This window comes from Sparus aurata, chromosome 22, assembly GCF_900880675.1.
Source record: "Sparus aurata chromosome 22, fSpaAur1.1, whole genome shotgun sequence".
Taxonomy (NCBI): domain Eukaryota; kingdom Metazoa; phylum Chordata; class Actinopteri; order Spariformes; family Sparidae; genus Sparus; species Sparus aurata.
This window is the reverse complement of record NC_044208.1, coordinates 15,546,127-15,568,127: the sequence shown is the minus strand read 5'-3', so window position 1 is coordinate 15,568,127 and position 22,001 is coordinate 15,546,127. Positions and strand designations below refer to the sequence as shown.

General features: G+C 43.3%; 1 protein-coding gene across 7 annotated transcripts in view; it reads right to left on the bottom strand.

Moving 5' to 3' along the window:
• Positions 1-22,001, bottom strand: part of gphnb (gephyrin b) — a 111,529-nt gene that overhangs the window by 23,235 nt on the left and 66,293 nt on the right. For 5 of the 7 annotated variants that reach the window (XM_030404879.1, XM_030404880.1, XM_030404881.1 and 2 more), the window contains exons 9-10: positions 6,140-6,181; positions 3,448-3,522 (exon numbers count right to left, since the gene is read on the bottom strand). The exons of the other annotated variants lie outside the window; for them this stretch is intronic. In XM_030404879.1, coding sequence (XP_030260739.1) covers positions 3,448-3,522; positions 6,140-6,181 — 117 coding nt within the window. The remainder of the gene's footprint in view (positions 1-3,447; positions 3,523-6,139; positions 6,182-22,001) is intronic. 7 annotated transcript variants of the gene reach the window in all.

The following is a 22,001-nucleotide window of genomic DNA, read 5'->3' as shown; positions in this document are numbered from 1 at the left end:
ATACAGCTACAGCAAGACACACACATCAAACTTGCAGACATTGAAAAGCACATGTGAGAGCTAACGATCGACAGCTAGGACATTTTTTCGTACAAGGTGTGCCTTGCTTAAAAAAGAACTACAAAAGACATCTAAAATGAATAGAAAATGACACGATTAACGCACAACAGTTACATCAGAATCTCACTACCTGGCTCTTTAAACACAAACAGACAAAAACCACATGAATCACAAGTTTTCTACTTCCTAACTTCACATACGCCTTTTATAGTAATGCATCATGAATCTTGAGTACAGTCACCGTTTAACTAAGAAACAGCTAAGAAAAACCTTGATGCAGTGTGGAGTGATGACACTAAGACGGACACGGGTGGAAAACAAGACCTCAGTATGGCCAAAAAAAAAAAAAAAAATAGCTAAGTAGAAAAGATCATACCATCAGAGAGCCATGGGAAGGGGGGGAGGGAGAGTTTGCATACGAAGATGAACACAGTGGTGAAGCTACAGGGGATGGGGGAGGTGGGTGAGTTAGGAAGTGAGGATGTGGGGAATGAGTGCAGAAGCAGAATGTGGTGTCGGACGTATGAGGAGGGAGGTAAAAAAAAATAAGCAGACTGTCAAACACTCTCACACTCGTTTTTCTAATCTAACCTCCACTGCAATAATCCCCCGTTACTGGTGACTCAGTGAGAGAAGAGATTGAGCTCATATGAGGGGATGCAAATGTTGACACGCACACGTCACACACGCAAACACAAGCAGCTCCCTTAGTAAGCAAAAATAGATGGAATAAAATAAAGTAATTGAAAAGCACCGCTGACGCATCTGGGTGTGAGTGTCTGACGATTTCGGGCCTGAAACACACCCACCCACACACACACACACACACACACACACACAAATCCCAGAAGCCTCGGATCCGGAAACACTAATCATTCGACGCGCAGGTTGTCATGGAGATCTTCCAGGGACATCAATGTGCTGACGAGCGAGTGGCAGTGTCTACAGGTCAGCGAGGCACGTGGACTCTGGGGGCTGCAAGCCGCCCGGTAGGGGAAATCGATGGGGCCAATAACCGGCCGACTGAAGAGACGCTCCAGGAAATGATGGGATGCAACCGCCGCGTTGCTGAGCTCAGCAACAAAACAAAGGAGCTGTCAGACGAATTATGCAAAACGGGGTAAGATTTATCTGTCCGCCGCGAGGAGGAGAGGGCTGTGACAGGGCAGGGAGGCTCGTTTCATCCGGCTTCAACCGCCTCGCCCCACGGGATGGAGCAAGGAGAGGGAGCAGAGGACAAAACGCCGGAGTGATACCGACAGAGCGGCGGAGGGGAGGACAAAATGCTGCTGTGGCAATCCAGAGCTGAGTCCTCCTCCCTGGGGAGCGAAGGCAAGAGCCTGAGGGGGTAAAACGACAACGTAGAAAAAGAGTAGGAGCGACGCGGCTGCTTGAGGATGTGTGTTTTGGCAAAGGTGGCTTCTCTCGGTCTCCCCTTTCTGCGCCCTCGTTGATCACACACTCACGCTTGAATTCAGACTAGAGTACACTCACACACTCTGCGAAAAACAAAAGTCTACAACATCACCAGCCCGTGATACACAAACCACATCAAAAGACCAGATGGGTGATGGATGAGAGAGAATGAGTGCTGGTGGAGATCTCAATAGAGAAAGAGAGAAAGTGAGGCATGGGGAGGAATGTTGCTGACCACTAAAGGTGGTGATACACAGCGGCAACAACTCAATTAGTGTTTCTAATCATCTTTAACTTTGTTTTTTGGCCCGTTGTACTGCTGCGTGTATCACCACACTAACTCCTGCGTAAAAGTGAGTGTATAATGTGTTTGTGTTTGCAAAATCAACACTCAGACCACATCAACAGCAGATATTAACATGTGATCTGTATCTGGAATGTTATCTGGATGACAAAATAAGCTCAATGGATTCTGCAGTTTCAAGAAGCATTCTTGTTATCTCTGTTGCCCTCATCGTGATTGAATCTCAGGATGTAAGTTAGATAGAACAAAGTATGTTCCAGGTCAAAGGAAAGGATGCAGGTCTCTCTGTGTTTTTTTCCTGTGGACTGGTGTCGCCTATAGCTTTACAAAGCAGGAAGAGGCCGTGATAGACGTTTCCTTTAAGTGTCCAAACCCAAGAAAGTCTAAGAGGGAAGTAACCGAACCCGACTCTTACTCAACAGGTGTTCTGCTTCTTTTACATCTGATCCCGACTCGAGCGAGACATAGTAAAGCTGATGAACCGAGTTTGTTGCATCCTGTCACAACGTTGTTACAATGGTTAGAGCTTGCCTGATTACAGACTATGTACATGACCGAACAACAGGTACCGCCAGGTTTCGGTCAGGTATCCATGCGGCTTCTGACTGGTTTCAAATCATGAAAGTTGACTCTACATCTCAAGGTCACCTCTTTGATCATGACTGTGTGGTTTGGTCAACACTGCTAGCAAAATTCAAATATTGAATCATTTTTATGACTGCATCAATTTCCACATCCTATTTTCGCCGCTGAGCTGAGAAGAAAATGCAGCATAGAACTCTCTAAAGTAAGAAAATCAAAGAGAAGTTGATCAAGAAAATACTTTTTCAAGTGATATCTGCACCAACGACATTGCTTAAGATAGCCACTTGTTAACGCACCCATTGGCTTTTGGACCATAGTTGTGAAGACTCAAGTTTGGCTTTACGCAGGTCGCCATCTTGGTTTTTTATCAGCCAGAAGTGACAATATTTGGAAGAGGGGATGGAGTTGGAGGGATATCCTGATTGGATTTGACTGAGAACCCGAGGACGTGGTAGCCGTGCATTAAAGCACACTCTTCTTTATCATCTACATTACTCTCAATCGCACCGTAACTTACTAAATGTACTTCACGCTGAATTGAAGAAGACTTAAAAAGTAGAGTGGAGACAATGATCTAATCACGAAACCGTTTACTGAGGTGTCAAATCAAGTGAGAAGAAGGGTAATTTTCTCGTAAGCTTGAAGACAATTTGAATTGTTTTTGAAACCAGTGGAGTCGCCCCCTGCTGGCCATATTTTGTATAGTCAATGAGCTATCCAGACACAGCTCACATGTTGATACCACGTGTAAATGCATTATATTGTCGTCTACACTGTCAGTATGAGCCAGTTTCGGTCTTTCGCACTGTGACTGTCTGTTTTTTAACTCCATATTTTCCACTATGGCCTAACATAAGCTACCTTATACTGTGTATATTGTCCTTGCTGTTTTTGGACTATCAGTGCTATAACTAGGGCTTGCCCAGTGCAGTCTTGCATAGAAGTGCCTCTCTCCCTCAGCTGCCTCCCTGCCTGTGTACATGTGTGTTGGTGTGTGTCACTAGTGTGGTGAGGTGCTATGTGGGATGCCAGTGGCCTGCATGCCGGTAGATAATAGGTTGGTAGAAGGTTTGTGGGTTTACCTGGTCCAAGGTAGAGTACCTTGACTTGAGCGTGATGACCTCATCCAGGTGAGCCCTGAATTCTCTCCGTGAGGCCTGGGGGAAGCCACAGGATAGTCACTCACCTTCATGCCACGCACACTCTCACACAGGTGCAGGCAAACAGGCATGCACGCCCACTCTGATCATTAACACAACATGTCAGTTAGTGGTGCTTTTTAAATAAGAAAAACACAGTTCTCACACACACTCTTCATTTTGCACACATCAAAATCACACACACACACACACACACACACACACACACACCCACACACACACACACACACACACACACACACACGCTTACAAGCCAGAACTGAGCCAGTACTAACCTGACACACATTCTGCAATCGGATCAAAAGGAAATTTTAAAATAAAAAAATGTGGCAAACAACTCACTGGAAAACCACCAACAACACAACAAAACCAAAGATGGATGAAGAACAGAACCAGTTCAGAGGATCTGCCAACAGTTCCAGTCGAGTGATGCTACTGTGGACTGTTAGTTAAGGTGCAAGTGGAAGTTGAGAAATGAACCCAAGCGAGTGCTTGACCCCTGGCAGTACCCAAGGCCTCTGTCTGACAACATGTGACCAGCTGGGAGAAGGGTGGGATGGAGATTACAAGTAATGGCACTACAGTAATCCTGTTACAGTGACCTGATTGGTATTGAACTTTAAAGGAGCAATATGTAAGAATTTTAGTATAAAACTAAAAAAAGGGTGCGAGGCAACTACATTTCTGACATCATGACGCCTTTGTATTGTGCTGCAGACATACGTCATATAGCCCGGTCTCAATCTCCTTTGCTAGCACTGTAAATGCCAACATCCCCTGGTGCTCCGAGCTCCCAGTCTGGAGAGCTGGTTGCCCTAACAGAGCTCACTTGCTAACGGTAGTTACAGCTAGTTTTTCTGGTGTCAGTTCTTACATATTGCACCTTTAAATCATACAACTAAGAGCACTGTAATTGGGTTACAATTTATTTCAGGAAAAGATGCAGTGATTGGACTTTCATGATCATTATGATACTTATCTAGAATGAGGTAAATAAAACTTAACTTAAAAAGCATAATACACAATATGATAAACCACACTGAACTGGGCAGGCCAGCATCGTAAACATTAAAGCAACTTTTAGATTAAAATAACAGCTTCAATTCAATTAATTTTGACAGTGCTCTGACTTGTAAGTGGCAGACTGGTGTCTATGTTGGTCCCACATTATGCTCCGATCAGTTGTACCTACACCATGTTAACTGGGCAGGCAGATTGGATCTGACAGGAGAAGTGCAAAATGCTTTACAGCACTACATGCATGTCACACAATGCCAACTATGCTGTTTTGGAGAAAAATGCTCCTGGTTTTCGCTCTGATTTCCTCTTGCTGCTTCGCCTCAACCCTCTGTGATTTACAGAACTTCTTGATGCACAGTTAGCTTTACAGTAACTGCTAACTGCTGCTAACTTTAGCTGCAGTTAGCTAGTTAGCTCATCTGGCATTACATCTGATAACATTTATTTGTATTTATGACAGGAGTATTGCACTCAAACTACAGGGGGCACCAAATCGCCCAAAAGTCCTACACAATGTTGCTTTAACCTAATTACCTTAAATATGCTGTACAGTGTATTTGGCATGTCTGCACTGGAATTTCTTGTTACTAAAGATAATATATTAGCCATGCAGTAGTACTGATAAGGGTCTAAAACACATTACAGCTAATGTGTCCATGGTAATCGAATAATAGCAATTTAACTTGTTTATGAAGACTGGAAAACAAATGCATTACAATTACTTTTGGGGAAAGAGATTATATCTTAAAAAAATACAAATAAATTCCACTTTAATCATCTCACATCATATGTGATAGAAAAAAATCAAACATTACCTCCCACCACCTTTAATTAGATAATTCTATTTAAGTCCAAGCTCCAAACACTTTTCCAGATTTCATTACTGTGCAATTACAGGTAATCAATGGATTCCAATATCACATTGGACAAGTGTCAGCACTCCTCCACGCCCTTGCAATGAGGCCATGTCTTCATCACTTACAGATCAGAGTCATTGGGCCCTGACCAGAGTAACAAGCACAGGCTTTCGGCACATTTCCCGGGCCTTCTTTTTTTTTTTTTATTGTCTTTTACAAGCTGCTGTTTGTGTGAGTGTTAAAGGAACTGCGGTGTGTACACAGAGTGGAGAAAAAACACACTTTGTTTGTGCAGGCAATCCCCTTTCATTCAAATACATAATTCAAGCATCTTTCAACTTCAGTTCTGAGGTTGAAACGCAGCTGAGCAATATGCCAAGTGATGGAGGTTTGTTTGTTTCGGAGGGTGTGTGAGTGTGGAAAAACAAGGCGAGGGGTTAGATACAGTACATGTGCCAGAATGAGGGCAACAGGACATTTTACTACAAGACAAAAAAAAAAAAAAATCAGACCACATCCACACAAACACAGGGAGGAATAACATAAAGGATTTGTGGGTAGAGAGACAGCAGGGGCACAGCAGGCAGGACAGCAGGCAACACAAGAGGGAGTGACAGGAAGTGTAGAGGGGGAAGCAATCATGCCAGGCAGGAAGTAAGGTTTGAGAGAGGGAGGGGAGGAGGAACCGATGCCATGGTGACGGCCGTAACGATGCATTAGAACCCATGCAGGAGTACCTCAGCAATGCTTAGGGTGGATGAACAGGAGGGGAGCCGCGCCTGGTGCCGCGAGAGAGAGAGAGACAGAGGAGGGGGGAGAAGAGAAGAGGGTTAACAGAGCCAAAGCTGGGTTGAGCAAGGGGGACAGAGGCACACAGAGACTGACGGGTTGGGGCAGACAGCGTCCTCTGTCTTTCAGGAGGACATCTGCGCGACAGGTCTCTGTGTGACTGTCTCGGATGGGCCAAGGCAGCCAAGGGCATGATGGACAGGACAAGACAGGACAGGACAGGACAGGAAAGGACAGGACAGGACAGGATAGAACAGGACAGGACAGGTGAGGACAGCAGGTAGGAGTTGCATGGGGATCCACCCGCCCCATCGGAACAACAGGAGAAGAGGTTTCACAGGAAACATCACACATTTTGAACACTGTGGCAAATGCAGCTTAAATGTAGAATGTGTCAACAACTCTTGTCAAGTGCGTTTGTTCACTCTGTCAAGCTTCTTCTGCTCTGAGAAGACAGTGTTGTGCTTCAATCTAACCATCAAGCAAATCTAGGGCAATGTTTGAAATGTCATAAAAAAGAAAAAAAGAAAAAAGAATATTAAAGCAACACTTTGTCAATCTTAAAATGTATTGTGGAGAGAGTTTATTATTGGGCCTCATCCCCAAATCGTCAAATACTTTTTGGATTGGCTTCAGACTCAAGCCACCAACCAAAAGCATCAGTATTTGGCGGCAGTATTTCTGCAAACCACTGATACTTCCACATTTCTTTGTCTCATAGTCTCTGTACTATACTGACTTTTCTACAAAATGTGTCAGGTCACGTTCACATTACATGTTTATGACCTGACTTGCATATCGGGATGTATAAAGGTGGTGGAATTACAGGCGAGAAGGTTACCAAACCAGTGACCAAAGTTTGAGACTGCGTTTCAAACATTTGAAAATGTGAAACCACTGGATATTTTTAAGGAGAACCCGGGACAATTTCCAGCCGTGTTTGTGGCGACCGAAACAGGTATTTCAAGTCAAAGCAAGATGTTTTCCTAAACCTAACCAGACCATAAACAACCGCAACATATATTCTGGCAACTGGGTTGGTATTCAGTGGGATGAGACTCAACAATCAACCATCTTTCTCCAGACTGAAATATTCTTTCTTTAAGTGCGTTTTCCATCAACTGGTTTAAACCAACTAAACTAGACCATGCAGAGCACAGTTTCATCACAAGATGGCAGTGTAATCGAGGCCACTCTATGCATGACTGTAATAAACTGAGTAGAAGAAGTCGCGATAACGGAAAGCAAATCAACCTCAAAGAAGAAGACGGAACAAAATCAGCTGCCTTGGCCATGTGGGCCTACAAGGGAATGTGGGAATTAGATCAGGAGTGGGAATCTTATGGGAGCATTGTGGAAGACGCCGACAGCAGGTTCTCTTTCTTCTTCATTTCCTTCACCAAAAGCGGAAAACAGCTCATTAGTCATGTGAGTTCAAGTGTGCTCAGTCAGGGCTTATTGGAAAAAAGGTGTTTCCATCCCCCATTTAGTGCATATACCATTTTTCCAAAGACGTGGAGACTCAAGACTCAAACGCGTTAATATTGAGTCCTCTCACAGAGATCTGAATGACTGGTTGCAAAGCCATGACAGTCTCCCGATTCTTGTGTACATACTCATCCTAATCCAGGATGGAAGTTCTTCATGTGACATGCTCTTTTGGCTGCACACAGAAAAACAACAAAATGAAGACAGACTCCACTTCCTTATTGCAGAGCTACTTTGTGCTTAAGTCCTGAGCTGATGCATTACAGGTATTCATAACAGTTTTCCTCTGATGTAAGACGGATTTACACAAAACATTCAACTGTGATATCACTGAAAACCTGCAGTTCTCTACCAGTTGTCACTTTTATGTTCATACAGTGACCAGAAAATACAAATTTGAAGGGCACATAAATCCAGATCAATTGTAAATGATATAGAATGCAAACCTCACGACGACAGCGTACTGTACATAAGCCCAACGATCAATAGTGTCAAACATTGATCCAAAATGTCTCCAACTCAATACCCCCTCCTCCATTTATGTTTCACACAGCCGACATCTAGCAATACACGTACAACTAAAAATCCCACGGGAAATAAAATGAGCCAGGAAATTGCTACATAATTTATTTCTAGCACCCGAAAGTATCAACTGTAACGGCCCAACTGCGGTTTACTGGTTGGAGCATTTTCATTCATGCTGTGGCGAGGCACTTTTAATAACAATGCCTCCACCAAAAGGCACATGAAGACTTTTATTACCAACACTAATGAGACGAGAAAGAGGTTACATTTCTGCCTCTTTTATCGGGATTTTTTTTTCTCAGGAAGTTGCCCACACATTTCCGTTAAAAAATGAAGGATGGATAATCAGATTTTAATGGTCATGATCATGATGTAAAACCATTATGCTGTTCATTTACTGGTGGGAGAGTTGTTCAGTGTGTTCCAGACAGCGGCCGCACAGAATTTCATTCATGTGTTGTTGTTTTTTTGTCAGAACATCAAAAATGAATACACAACACAAACATTGCCATCTGCGTTGGCAGAAGTTTTTGTTGGTCCGAGAAAATTACATATGACTGAGAAATCCATTTAAGAATATCACATCTATTCCTGGCAAAATAATGGCTGGCAGGAAAGCCAAGCTCACCGTGAATTATTACTAAAGTCATTAGATAAGTCCCGACCTTTCCTCATGAAGCAGTCACATTTTAGATTGTACAATAAATTGGCTGTTTAAAGCGGGGCTGTCAAAGAGATGAGCATCCCATCATCCCCCCTAATTGAAATGCTGTAGATTCACAGTAGTTGCCCTCATCAAACTCACTGCTCAGATAATGGACACTGGCAGGAAACCGCAGGAGGTTACAAATTGAAACTCGGGAGTGAACAGCACAAGGATCCTAAATGCTGTAGCAGCAAGGTAGCACTCTGTTAGGAGAGAGCTCAATTCACCAACATCGAATGAACCCTTTTTGTCTTTCGAACAATAATGTGATTTCTGGACACTGACATCCTCCAAATACCAGACTTAAGTATTCTGAATCGACCTTCTGCACTTGTAAATCCACTATGTGTCATATCGTGGTGCCATTATACCATCTTTTAAAGGAACAAGATGTACAAATTCAAATTAACTAAAATTATCAACAGAATGTGAAGAAACAACAGTTCTGATATCACGACGTTGGCGTGTACAGTTGCAGAGGTATCTATTGAAGTTAGCATGCTAACCAGCTAGCCCCGGCCCATCCCAGTCCAAAGCTACTGTGGTAGCGATGTAAACACCAAAGCTGCCTCGGTGCCTGGAGCTCCCAGTCTGTACTGCTGGCTGCACAGCTTCTGAGCTAACGAGCTAACAGTAGCTTCAATTAGCAGCAGTAGTAGGGTTATTATGGTGATATGTTGCCCCTGATTTGAGTGTAAAATCTTACATACTGAACCTCTAAATTATACTAGTGTCTATTAGTGTCTGCCAGTGTAATTTTTGACATTACCACTAGGTTGGGGTGCCAAAGTTAGAAAGGCCTGAACATTTTCAAAACATGGCGTACACTTAAACTGATGTTGACTCTTCTTAGGTGAGCCTTTCCTTAAAACAGACGTTGGCAATTCATGTTTCTGCAAACCACGCATATGTTGAAACTCTACATTTCTTTAAGTTGCAATTACGCCGTTGCTTTTGGTTATGTTTTCTATTTCATCTTGGGACAAATCTGTCTTTATGCTCTGGTTAGGTTTAGGCAAAAAAGCCATCTGGTTAGGGTTTTGTGTTTTGGTTTTAACGTACCTGTTGTGGTCGCCACAAAAAACGGCTGGAGTTTTTCTCAGAGTCCCCTTTTGAAATATCCAGTGGTTTCACACTTCCAAATGTTGAAACACTCTCAAACAATGTTCACTGGCATGGTCGCCTTCTCGTCACCACCATCTCCTCCACATCCTTATATAACAGTCAGGTAATAAGCATATAATCTGAATCTGATAGGGATTTTTTTATATTTTTTTTTAGAAATATTATTATGGTACGAAGCCTATGACACCTACAAATGTGATCGTATCAGTTATTTGCAGAAACATTAACTGCCAACATTTTGTCCTGGCGACTGGACTGTTTGGTGGCTAAAACACTTTTTGCTTCTGGCCCCATCTATAACTGTATATTTTGCTTCCTACACTCCTGCTGCTTCTTCAAATCGGGGGCGGGCCGACTGGCAGCTACCGAAGGTAATATACCAATCATGGATAAGTAAACAAGGCTTGAGCTGCTTGCGCCAATATGTGTTGTTTTGCAGGAGTTTATTTCCAAACTCTTGAGAATTTTCCTTAAATTGGACCTAAGAAAGGATCAATATAGCCTGCATGTCTTTTCCCATATAAAACATATATATATATATATATAACGTATAGATATGCTGCGTATCACATCCATAGTCATGAATATGTTATTAGATTAAACATTTCACATGTCCAAACTGTATTATGGATTCAGTTTTATCATCCTAAACCTCTTTCAAATGATATCACACACTCTGACTGTGCAGGATTCTGATGACTTGGTGTCTTTACTTGTCAAATTAAGCTTGTGTGCTGTCAGTGCCTCGAACCTATTTGAAGTTTTTCTGCTTGCGTTTTCAAAACAGCAAGTTATTGAAAAAAGAAGGCGCACTCTCCCAACAGAGAAAAAAAAACACGGTGGGAAAAGCAAAACAACCGGCAACCCTGGGCCCGGGCCAGAAGCATGTGCTGTGCGTGCCGCTGTCATTCATCACTGCCCTCCTGTGGCCTTCTACGTGTCTACATGTATTAGACATTAATGAGCTATCGAGTGAGTCGCCAGCGAGGCGGATAGTGAGAGCGAACACAGCTGATTTGAGAGGCCCGTGTTATGCTCCTCACCAGCTTCCCTCCTCCCTCCTTTCACACTTCTTCTCATCAGCAGCCCACATGGTGACTGAGCGCGCTCAGTGCAGCTGGTCAGACAGTCTCACCCATCCCTTCTTACTGCCTTTCATTTCCTGTCTGTCTTCTCCCCCTCCGCTCTGTCTGTCCGACTCTTCGTCTCTCTTTCTGTTTCTCTCACTATTCAAAGATCTCTTGTACTCTTTCCATTCTCTCTCCATCGCCCTGGAGGCAAACTCTCAGAGTCAGTGGGTGTGAGTAACTCGAGACAAATATAATATCTCAGACAATGCATGCAAACTTCACACATACGGATGCATGTTCACAATGCATGGAAACACACATTTAAACGCTCTTCGACAGCTGTCTATAGACAGCACATGTCGATATCTCTGGTGTTTTTATTTTAAAAACGAAATAAAAAAAAACCCAAATCCGTACACACATGAACAAGCACGGCGGCCTCAGCTGAAGTGGTTTTGATTCCAACGCCTTAAGCAATTTGACCCAAATGGTCTATGGGTGCTACGAGCCAAATAAAGCAACGGAGGGGGCTAAATGTGTGTCCATTAATCAGAGACAAAAGAGCACTTTCCTTCTGGCTGTAGCCACGTTCATCCGCTCTCTGCAACAATATATCACACATATTAAAATACATCCTGTGTCCTATAGGACTCAGCTACCTCAGACGTCCCTCTGTATCTCACCCTTCTTCACTTCCTTATTAATATAAAACTTTTTATCTTTTCCATCCAGGTATTGAAAACTGTTACACGCTCCAGCTTGACATGCGTGTTTTTTCTGTTTTCCCCGAGGCCGCGTAAAAGATCGGACTAAGCAGATTTCAGGAAAAAGAGAAAAGAGTAGCACGATGCAAAAATCACCTCATGAGGCCTCGCTGTGTTGAGACTTTAAAGTCTTATTTTCTCGCAACAAATAAAACAATCTGTCAGCGCAATAAGAATGAAATTCTGTGTCTAGTTGGTCGAGTTAATATATTCTCTAAGATCACTTCAACGTTTCCTTTAAGGGGCTCTGTGGAACTTCTGTGTTGAGGCGGAAGCCAGTCGTTTGTTTTTTTGTCAGCGGACTCAAATCACATCCTTTTTACTGTCGTGGAAAGTCAGACCTGAGTCATTCACAAAGAAATCCACAGTCCAGCAGCATTAAATCACTTTAACAAACAGTACTGAGGCTTGTATAGGCGACCAAGAGAGACGGGGAAGATCTCATTTTTCACATCACGTCACAATCCGCTGTCATGTGTATGTAAATTGCTGCAAATTGTTACATAGAGCCCCTTTAATTCTGCAGTAGAGACATGAGTTGTTCTGTCTAGTTTCAACATTTGAACCCTGGTAGGAAACAAACTGATTTCAACTGGACAGGGGCTGATATATAGATTTGTTTGTCCTTTTTGTTGAGGGAACAGCTTGACATTTTAGAAATTTAGAGTACAATGAGAAGATTGAGGCCACAATCATATCTCAAAGGTCATTTTTTAAGCTACTGCCAGCTGCCAGTTAGCTCTTCTCAGCACAAAGACTGGAAAACAGTGGAAACAGCTCGCTTGGCTCAGTCCAAAGGTACCCAAATCTGCCTAAAAGGACCTTTAAAGCTCACCTATTAACACACTCTAAGATCATTCTTTCTTAGTCCCACATTGTGACAGCAGCAAAAGGCACAGCAAAACAGAGAGCAATCAATATTAAGTAAAAGCCTGGTATGAACGAGAGGAAAATAAAATATTAAGAGCAGCATAAATATAAACAAGAAACAAGGTGACAGTTACAGTTTTTACCGTCACACATAGGAATACTGAAATTAAACTGGTAAAATTGATCTAATTTCTTCCTGAGGTGTTAAAATGACACCTTGTGTTTTTTTACTGGGGGAGTCTAGTTGTCACTGTGGGGTTGCCAAAAAACCTGCAGAGACTTCAGGAAGTCACTTTCCCCCCGCCAGGAAATGTTTGCAATAAACAATCGAGACAAACAGTGTTCATCCCTTCTCTTCTTTGAGAAAACGGACATGCTGATGAGTGTATTTTGTAACCTTTGACAAAGCCAGGCTCACTGTTTCTACAGTTTTCCAGTCTTTTTGCTAAGCTTAGCTAACCAGCTGCTTGCGAATGCTTCAAATTTACCTTACAGACATGAGAGCGGTGTTAATTTTGAATATTTTCTCAAAAAGGAAGGCGGTTAGGTGTAAATATTTCACCAATTGTTGAACTATTCCATCGAGAAAATGAATTTTTGAGAGAATACATTAAAAAGGAAACTTTTTGCGGTGCATCCTCGCTGTCGGTTAGATGTTTGGCAAACAAAACCCGAACATTATTTATATCCAGGATTAACTAGCCTTGCGTGGATCTATTCTTCACACACTGTGGCAGCCTTTGTGTAACGTAGCATCATCAATATCGCCGCACCGGATGTATCGGTCGAGTGTGCACGGCCCCATCGATACTCTCCTGCTTCTCCTCCCTGTCAGCTGTTTAAAGCCATCATGGATTCTGAAGGTGCTGTTTGCACACTTCTCCATCCATATTGCCCTCATTAGCATTTACAGTAGTGCTCCAGCTAAGCTGCTGTGTTGGGGACTGGAGGGAAGCACATGATGACTCCAGGGAGGAGGAAAAACAGCTTAGGGGGAATCGGGATAAAGGCGTTTTTTATTCCGTTTTACGGTCAGGATAAAAGCAGCAGCTAAACGGGGAAAAGGACGGGAACGTGCCTCCTGCTTCTGAGTAGGTGGCTGATTGCTTGACTTCAACACTGATGGAGTGTGGAGTCCTGTGAGACCGCTTCATTGTCTTGCTCGTTCATCCTCATCCTCCTGTCTCTTCCTCTTTTAATGTGTAACGTCCACCACCTTCTAACACTGCAGCCACAAATTAAGCACACTTCATCCTTCCGCCTCTTTGTGTCCTGCAGCCCCTCTGCTAGTTCGAGCTAGTCAACAGTCCCGTCACTTCATTACTCACCCCTTCTATCCCCTAAACTCATCGCTGGCCTGACAGCGTACCTCCTTCGGGCATCACCATCCTCATCAGGAGCAGCACACACTTATTCAAGAGCACAAATTATATTCAAAAACAACACACTGTGCACGCAATGCATCCACCCCCATTTCCACTCAGCTAATAATACAAAACCTTATTAAATAGGCACACAGATTACTTCTGCACACACTCACACACACACACAGACACACACACTACACTCAAAACCTGTAAACATTCACTCAGATATGCAGGAGAAAGAGACACTACTTACCATCTTCTGCCTGGAGTCGGAACAGAATGAGCTCCCCGGCACATGCACACAAGAACACACACTCGTACACACACACGCGCGTGCACACACTCTTTTACACACTCGCTAACTGGGAGAGGGTGAGCGAGAGAGAGGGAGAGAGAGAGAAAGAGAGAGAGAGAGAAAGAGAAAGAGAGAGAGAGAGAGAGAGAGAGAGCGAGCGAAAGAGTGGCAAGGAAATGCAACAGCCAAAGAGACAATAAGGAGGAGGAGGAGAAGGAAGAAGAGGAGGAGGAGGAGGGTATATAGCTGCACATACGGCGCTGCGCTAAATCATACACGCATGACTGAGGTCTGTGTGCGCGCATGTCTGTATGAGTATGTGTGCTTCCCATGAGCTTCTGTGGAGGGGGAATGACGGATGTGACTCCCTCCCGAGCGTCACATTCTCTCCCATTTTCTACTCCTCACTCAGCCTCCTCTTTTTGTCGTTTTCATACTGATTTGAGATGATGGAGTCGAGGCAGAAGGAGGGATGGGGGGGGGGGTATGGGTGAGCCACTGGACTTGCCTCGGGGATGGACAGATGGATACAGATAGACGAACAAACAGGGAGACAGACCGTGCAGCGCAGGCCTAGCTAGGCAAAAAAAAAAAAACGTCCACCATTTCCTGTGTGTTCCTTTCGTTTTTTTTATCCATCTCCCCTTCCCCACCTCCCATTCCCTTTCAGTCCCTCGCCCTCTCTAACTCATTAGCTCTCCGTCCCCTTCGCTCTCCTCCACTCCCTCCCACTCCCTGTTCCTTCTCTCCTTCTCCCTTTCTTTTCTCGATCGCTCCATAATAAATCCTCCGCACCTCCAGCAGGCCAGAAGATGAGGAGTCACTTTTATGAGCCTTGCTGCACCGGAGGAAGACAATAACACATATCTAGTTGTCGCACACACATACACGGCAGCAGACACTCGAGCGGTCAATAATGTCAGGTAAAACCAAACGTGAGTAATTTCAGCGGCGCGCAGGGGCATATAACAAGTCCTATCTATCGTTTCCACAGGGGAATAAACCTGTAAGGAATGACGACACAGGCTGTAAAACGGAGCTGGAGCGTCACACTGCGCCAGGCCTCAATGTTCTCATCTCACCAGACCAACAAAACCATCCAGTCACACTCAGTGCGGTACATGTAAACACAATCTAATGTCACAAAAACAGCGGCAGAGCACAAAGACTTCTTTTAAAAACCAACATGATTGTCCTTACCTATTTAATGGGTGAGAAATTAAAGGACAAACCACTAACAAGTGTCTCGTAGAAGAACAGAACAACTTCGTGGACCTTGCCACTGATCCTACAAGTCTTACAAGTTGTTGATGTGTTAACACCATTATCCCAAATAGTCTTATCAGGCCACAGCGTACAGTTCACAGCCCTTTAATATAGGCGTAGATTTAGTTTCACAAGTGACACACACCGCCAAGGCTCAACAGTCCCCTGTAATTTAATCAAGCCAGCTAAATATGCCTGATTCTTTTCACCAATATCCATTCATTATTCCCAAGGAAACTAACAAATGTCAAAAACTGCCTTATCTAACAATGTTAATTTAAGTGAGAAAAAAAATCTTGGATCCTGCCACTTTATCCAGATCCGCACCAAGAGTTATTGGGCTCTATTTTCTCCATGAACACTTAATGGACTTTGGTTTTGTTTGTGTGTAATCCTACTGATAAATGAACCAACCGAATAACAAACCAACAAACAAAACCATCAACAAACCGATTCACAAACCAACCAACCATCAAACCCACCAACTAACAACCCATCAAACCATCAAACCAACCGACCATCAAACCCACCAAAAAACCAACCAACTAACCAACCATCACACCCACCAACAAACCAAAATCAAACCAACCGTCCAACCAACCGACCAACCAACCAACCAACCAACCAACCAACCAACCAACCAACCAACAACCATACACACTGATATTGAAAACATAATCTCTTCCGTAGAGGTAACAAGACAAAAGAAAAAAGAAGGCATCTGAATACTTTTTCCTGCATAAATCTAACAAAGAAAAACATATTTTTTTATTGGTTGTTGTGCTTTTCAAAGAAATGGTTGCCTAATAGGTAAAATAAATTCAAATGCATCTTAACGTTTGTTCTAGTATTGTTGAGACCCTAACTCTAATTAAAATCATTAACATTAAATTAACTTCATATACAGTCTTGTTCTTAACTACTTTATCCCTAACCTGGAAATTGATCTTGGCAAGCAATCTTAAAGGATGTCTCAATACCTAAAATGCATCTCAAGGAAAGAGGAGGATTGCCAGAGGAGCTATGAGCGAGGATGCATACGTTTATCCTTTCCGAAAGTCCAGTGACATAAAGAGGACATAACACACTCACACATTTGCTGTATGCAAACCAAGGTGGGAGCAGATCTCTACAAATATTCCTTTGTATTCATAAGTTGTATAATTCTTTCAGCTGAGCAAATGCGCGCAACAAAAACATTCCTCTGTGACATTTACCTTGTTAATATTTCACATTGTGTCACGTTGTGAATCGAATTATAAATAAATATATAAGTTGTCATCAACACCGTTATGCCCATCTCACAGAGATGATAAAGAGCAGCAGTAGACTACAACAGAACAATGGACAGATGATGCAGCTGTGCCACATTTCATATTCAAATTACAACATGGCTCTGAAGCACGGACATCTCATTTTGTTAAATACCCGCTGCCTCGACTCCTCTCTCTCCTCGTGCCTCTTTCTCGCCTCCTCCACTCACATCACAGGCAGGAGGGATGAAAATGCGAGGGAAGGAGGTGAGGACGAGAATCGAGGATGCAGATTCGAGAGGAGTTTGACATTTTTTTCCCCCGGGTCTTGCAGTCTCCTGCAGTCTTTCGCTCAGGCTGCAAGCACAAAAACATCCACTGATCAGAGTTCAGGGCAGGAGTTTCTTTGTAGCCTGAGAGTCAAAACAAGGGGCAAAGAAACTCAGCAAAGACCTGACTTCTGTTTTTAAAGCTTTATTGCAATGGGAGGCAGGAATATCTGAAAGCAACCTAATGAGAATATCCACATTTTTATCAGCCGGAGTGGACCCTAAGAAGACTGCTAAAAGATATTTTAATGAGTAAATCAAACTAAAACAGTAAGTGTGTGCAGGGAGGGAACAATTATTGATTGTAACTATTTGACAGGAGGTCTGTGAGGACTTATGGCTGTGGCTGTGTCCTTCCCTACACCTTCTCTTTCTTAGATGGAAGAAGATGAACAATATCTCATGGAGCTGGTGGGAGGAAGTAATGAAACACCTCAAAATAAAACAGCTCAAGGCGCAAACAAAGTATTTTTCAAAACTACAGTCAAACGTCCACGAATGTGTATGTAACAGCTGTCCTGTAATCATCCTCCCCTGATATTATATCCGATTTACTCGAGAGGACAGATGGAGGCATGTGCTGATGTCTGTATACGTGATGAGTGAACCTGTGGGAAATGGTTTGTTTACCGATTTACATTCTGAACATTCAAGAATATTTGAACAACAACGCTGCAATTATTCAGTGATTCCTCCTGTCCCGTCGTAAAGCATCTGCATTCGTGTTGTTTTCTCTGCTCATTTACTCCACATTTCCTTGAATTTTTCATCCCTCTGATGATCAGTTGTATATGTAAAATGTAAGAAGAACCAAAACCAAAACCAAAAATGAATAGTGTTGGCTCAAAAGTATCTACGCTATGTTTTCTGAAACAAAAATTGACACACACACGCGCGCACACACACACACACACACACACACACACACACACACACACACACACACACAGAAACATGCAGACAAACACTCCCAAACCCCAGTCCCCAAGCTGACAGAGATGCACCCGGAGGACATTAGCCCTGCCACTCCAGCAGAACACACCCTACATCATCCTCACAGCTCAAACAGGGCCAAGGGGACACACACTCATGCTAACATGCATACACACACTTTCTACTGTATATCATGGACGGTACATCGGCATGCCCCCTCTGCCGATCCGGGTTGCAGCAGGAGATGCTGCCACGAGGTACACGATGTAGATCATTGATCGGTCACACTACAGCCGACTGATTTGACATTGGAGCGCTGCTTACGCATGCAGCCGGGGCATAAATCATTCATCTCCCTCTGTCTGATCACTTCACTCTGCCAATGATCCTCTGTCACCTCTCATTTGCAAGTGACGATTCTGCGATCTGTGCACGGATCGGGCCCGAGACAAACTGCATGTGCAATTTTCTATTTATTTATTTTTTTCACTTGTTCCACACACTGTGACCGTCACATTTGTTCTGAGTGCTGTGAAAAATCCTGCAAGGGACAGATTACCATTCAATGGCCAAGCTTGTACTTGTGACTTTGAGGATACAGAGTGAATCTTGATTAGCCAAACACGGAATACGATCAAACAAAGAAACAAGACTGTATGATTGTAGCCCACAATGTACTATGGGTACAAGGTGGGTAAGGTGTATCATTATCAGGAAAATCACAAATTCAGATTACTGCAGAAGTTATTTCATCAGTTAGTTGCTAATGAAGTCATATCACGATCAACTGATTGTCTAAAACTGGAAGCAAACAATTTATCAAATGCTCTGACAAAAAAATAAGAAAGGAGAGAAAGAATGCTTATGCATGACTGAAGCCTTCCACAAGGACAGGCGGATATATTGCTAAAGCTAAGTGAGCTAGATGCACCAGAGTGGCAGAGAGGGTGCAGCCAAAATGTACTACGAACATGCTAGCCTGACCACGATGAGGGCTAAAAATAGCCATGTACGTAGTTTGAGTTCCTTATGATAATCTTATAGGGGGTTTCCTTACATGTGAGTGAGACATGAGATCGTTGTATCTAATCTAGCAAATCTACTCGATAAAATACCCAAAACAGGTTGAAAATGCTCTTGTTTGCCGCAGTATGGATTACAGGTCTAGCTGTATAAATGAATGTATGAGCTGGGCTGCTTGCACACACGTGTTCTACGTGCTCTTGTTCTGGCTCGCAGCAGTGACCAGAATGGCAATATGTCCATGGTGAAGGTCATCAGGAAGTGGCGTGGGCTGAATTGCACTACTGCACTGTGACTCATTTCCAGCATTCCAGTGAAGAAAGAGGAGTTGATTTCCATAAGCCTTGGCCTTGGCTCCAAAGCCATACATCAAGCCATTAATCAAAAAAAAAAAAAAAAAAAAAAGAAAAAGCTACAGGACCAGTGCGACGTGAGGCGGTGTCCTCTACGAGCACCGCCAGCACCTGAAAGAGTTTGTGCAAAGGCACCGTGAGGGAGTGAGAGTATTGAATACTTTAATCAAAATAAATGCCAATATCAGTCAAGTTGATGGGATGTTTGGAACAGTATACAACACACACAGAGCATAAATAATGTTTGCATTCACAGATGCATCAAGGTGAAAGCGTGGCTGGAAAGGGGAGCGTAGATGAAAGGGGGGAGAACAAAGGCTGAAGAGGCAGTATTCTTTTTTTGTGTTAAATTCACCTTAAAACTTAATTTGCTTGATCTTATAGTGACTTATTTTCAAATGACGTTGTTATTTTAATGTTGTCTTGTTCTTCCTTCCCCATGCCCCTTAGCTCGTTGTTATTGGGATTTAAAAAAAACAGAAAACAGGGCTTGTGTGAGCCTTTTAACAACAGGGGAACGATCTCACAGTCACTATGCTTTCATGCAATTGTCAAGCAGATTTGAAGCAAATTTATGAAATATTGCAAACAAGAGAGAATAAGAAAATGCTAATGTTTGCGGTCTAGGCTACATTACGCATTACGCTGTAACAAACACCGTATGAAACAAAAAAATAGCAGTTCTGATCAATGTGAGGGAAGTTCTCTAATGGCCCTTGTTAATTTGATATGTCGTTCTTACATTTGGAACCCAACAACTGTTTTTGTAACATTATTATGTATGTAAAGTGAAATCTTACGTCTGTTGGCTTCAGACATCAGCTCTGTCCTATGTCAATCATGTGGTTGCATAGTATGAATAGAGGTATCCGTGTATTGTACATGGTATAATATGCTGTGAAAATTAACATTAGGAAATTATCTAAGGAGCTCATCCTGAAGGGGGTTGGTGAGGCCTCTTCTGTGTGTATGCGTCCTGAAAGTAGGTTAATGTATGACACACAACAATGGTTGGAGTGTGTAGGAAGTTTTATGGGTTTCATGAGGCGGATGTGGAGACGATTGGAACGGTGTTTTGAGTGAGATCATATGTAATCTTGTGACCGTGCCAAAGTTAAAGAACTAAGACAAAAAAATAGATAAAGAAATGAAGAACTTCTAGAAAAGAAATATTGGGTCCAACCTGACCAACTCACTACAGACAAGCACAGCTGTATTATGCGGCTGTCTGGCGACATTTATGTATATCTTTTTTAGGTGTGCCTTCTTTTAAATGGCTAAAATAAGTCTTGATGTCAGCCTGTTTAGCAGTACAATGCTAAGCTCCCCCGTCGGTTCTACTCGCTGCTTCTCCACAAAGGGGGAGAGCTGGCGGTCATCTACGGCAGGCAACACACTGACTAGGGAGAACTACCTCATACAACCCCACATCGAATGACCCCAACTATCTGATCCTGAATGTCACAAAAGGGCATTACCTGGGAAACAGGAAGCGGTGCTTATTTGTGAATGTGTCTCTGAAAACCCGTGCGTATAAAATTTCAAACATTACTCCTGTGAAAAACAGGAGACACAACCTCGACGCACACAAACACAGTCACACACACATGCACACGCACTGTCAACCATCCTCTGAGTCAAAGCCCCGTCTCCCATATGCTTCATTAATCCAAACTCACCATTACATAACTGGACTAAATGCTCACAAGAGTGGAAGAGTACAACTACCCTCCCTGCATCTTGTGCATGTGTTTGTGCGCGTCTGTCCGTGTGTGCGCCTGCTTGTGTGTGCGTGCACAAGTCGGAGACAAGTGTGACAGAGAAAAGTAAATCTGGTTCCATGAATGATCGTAGAGCTGCTCAGTTTGTAATCCTTTTGTATCTGCTTGCATTTGTCAGCTGTGGGCTGTGTGTGTGGTGAGACGGTCGCTTTGTCACTTCAGGACGATTTTGTGTGCCCAAATTTACTGTGTGTGTGCGTGTGTGTGTTTGTGTTCCCAGTTGTTGCTCTGTAGATAGACAGGTTTGGTCATCAGTTGTGAGTCTGCGCTCCTCTGTGGTCTCCAGGCACACACACACACACACACACACACACACACACACACACACACACACACACACACACACACATACACACACATACGTGTTCACAAATACATTTTTTGGCATATTTTCAAAATCCAGACTCACGTCAACACTGTGCACATTCTACTGTGTCTTCTATAACATGCCTTTCACCTGAAAACATGCACAGTCCTGTAAGCTGACGAATGCTACGTGAGCGTATTAATGCATGTTTCGATCTGGCAGAGAGTGTTTTCTTGCTCGTGCTCTGCTCCGTCGGGCCTTCTTGTATGGGAGCAGTGCTGCAGCAGCTCTGGCAGTGACAAGATTAAGACCTACTCCATACCTTCTCCTCTCAAAGCCGCCGCGCAGCTCTGCC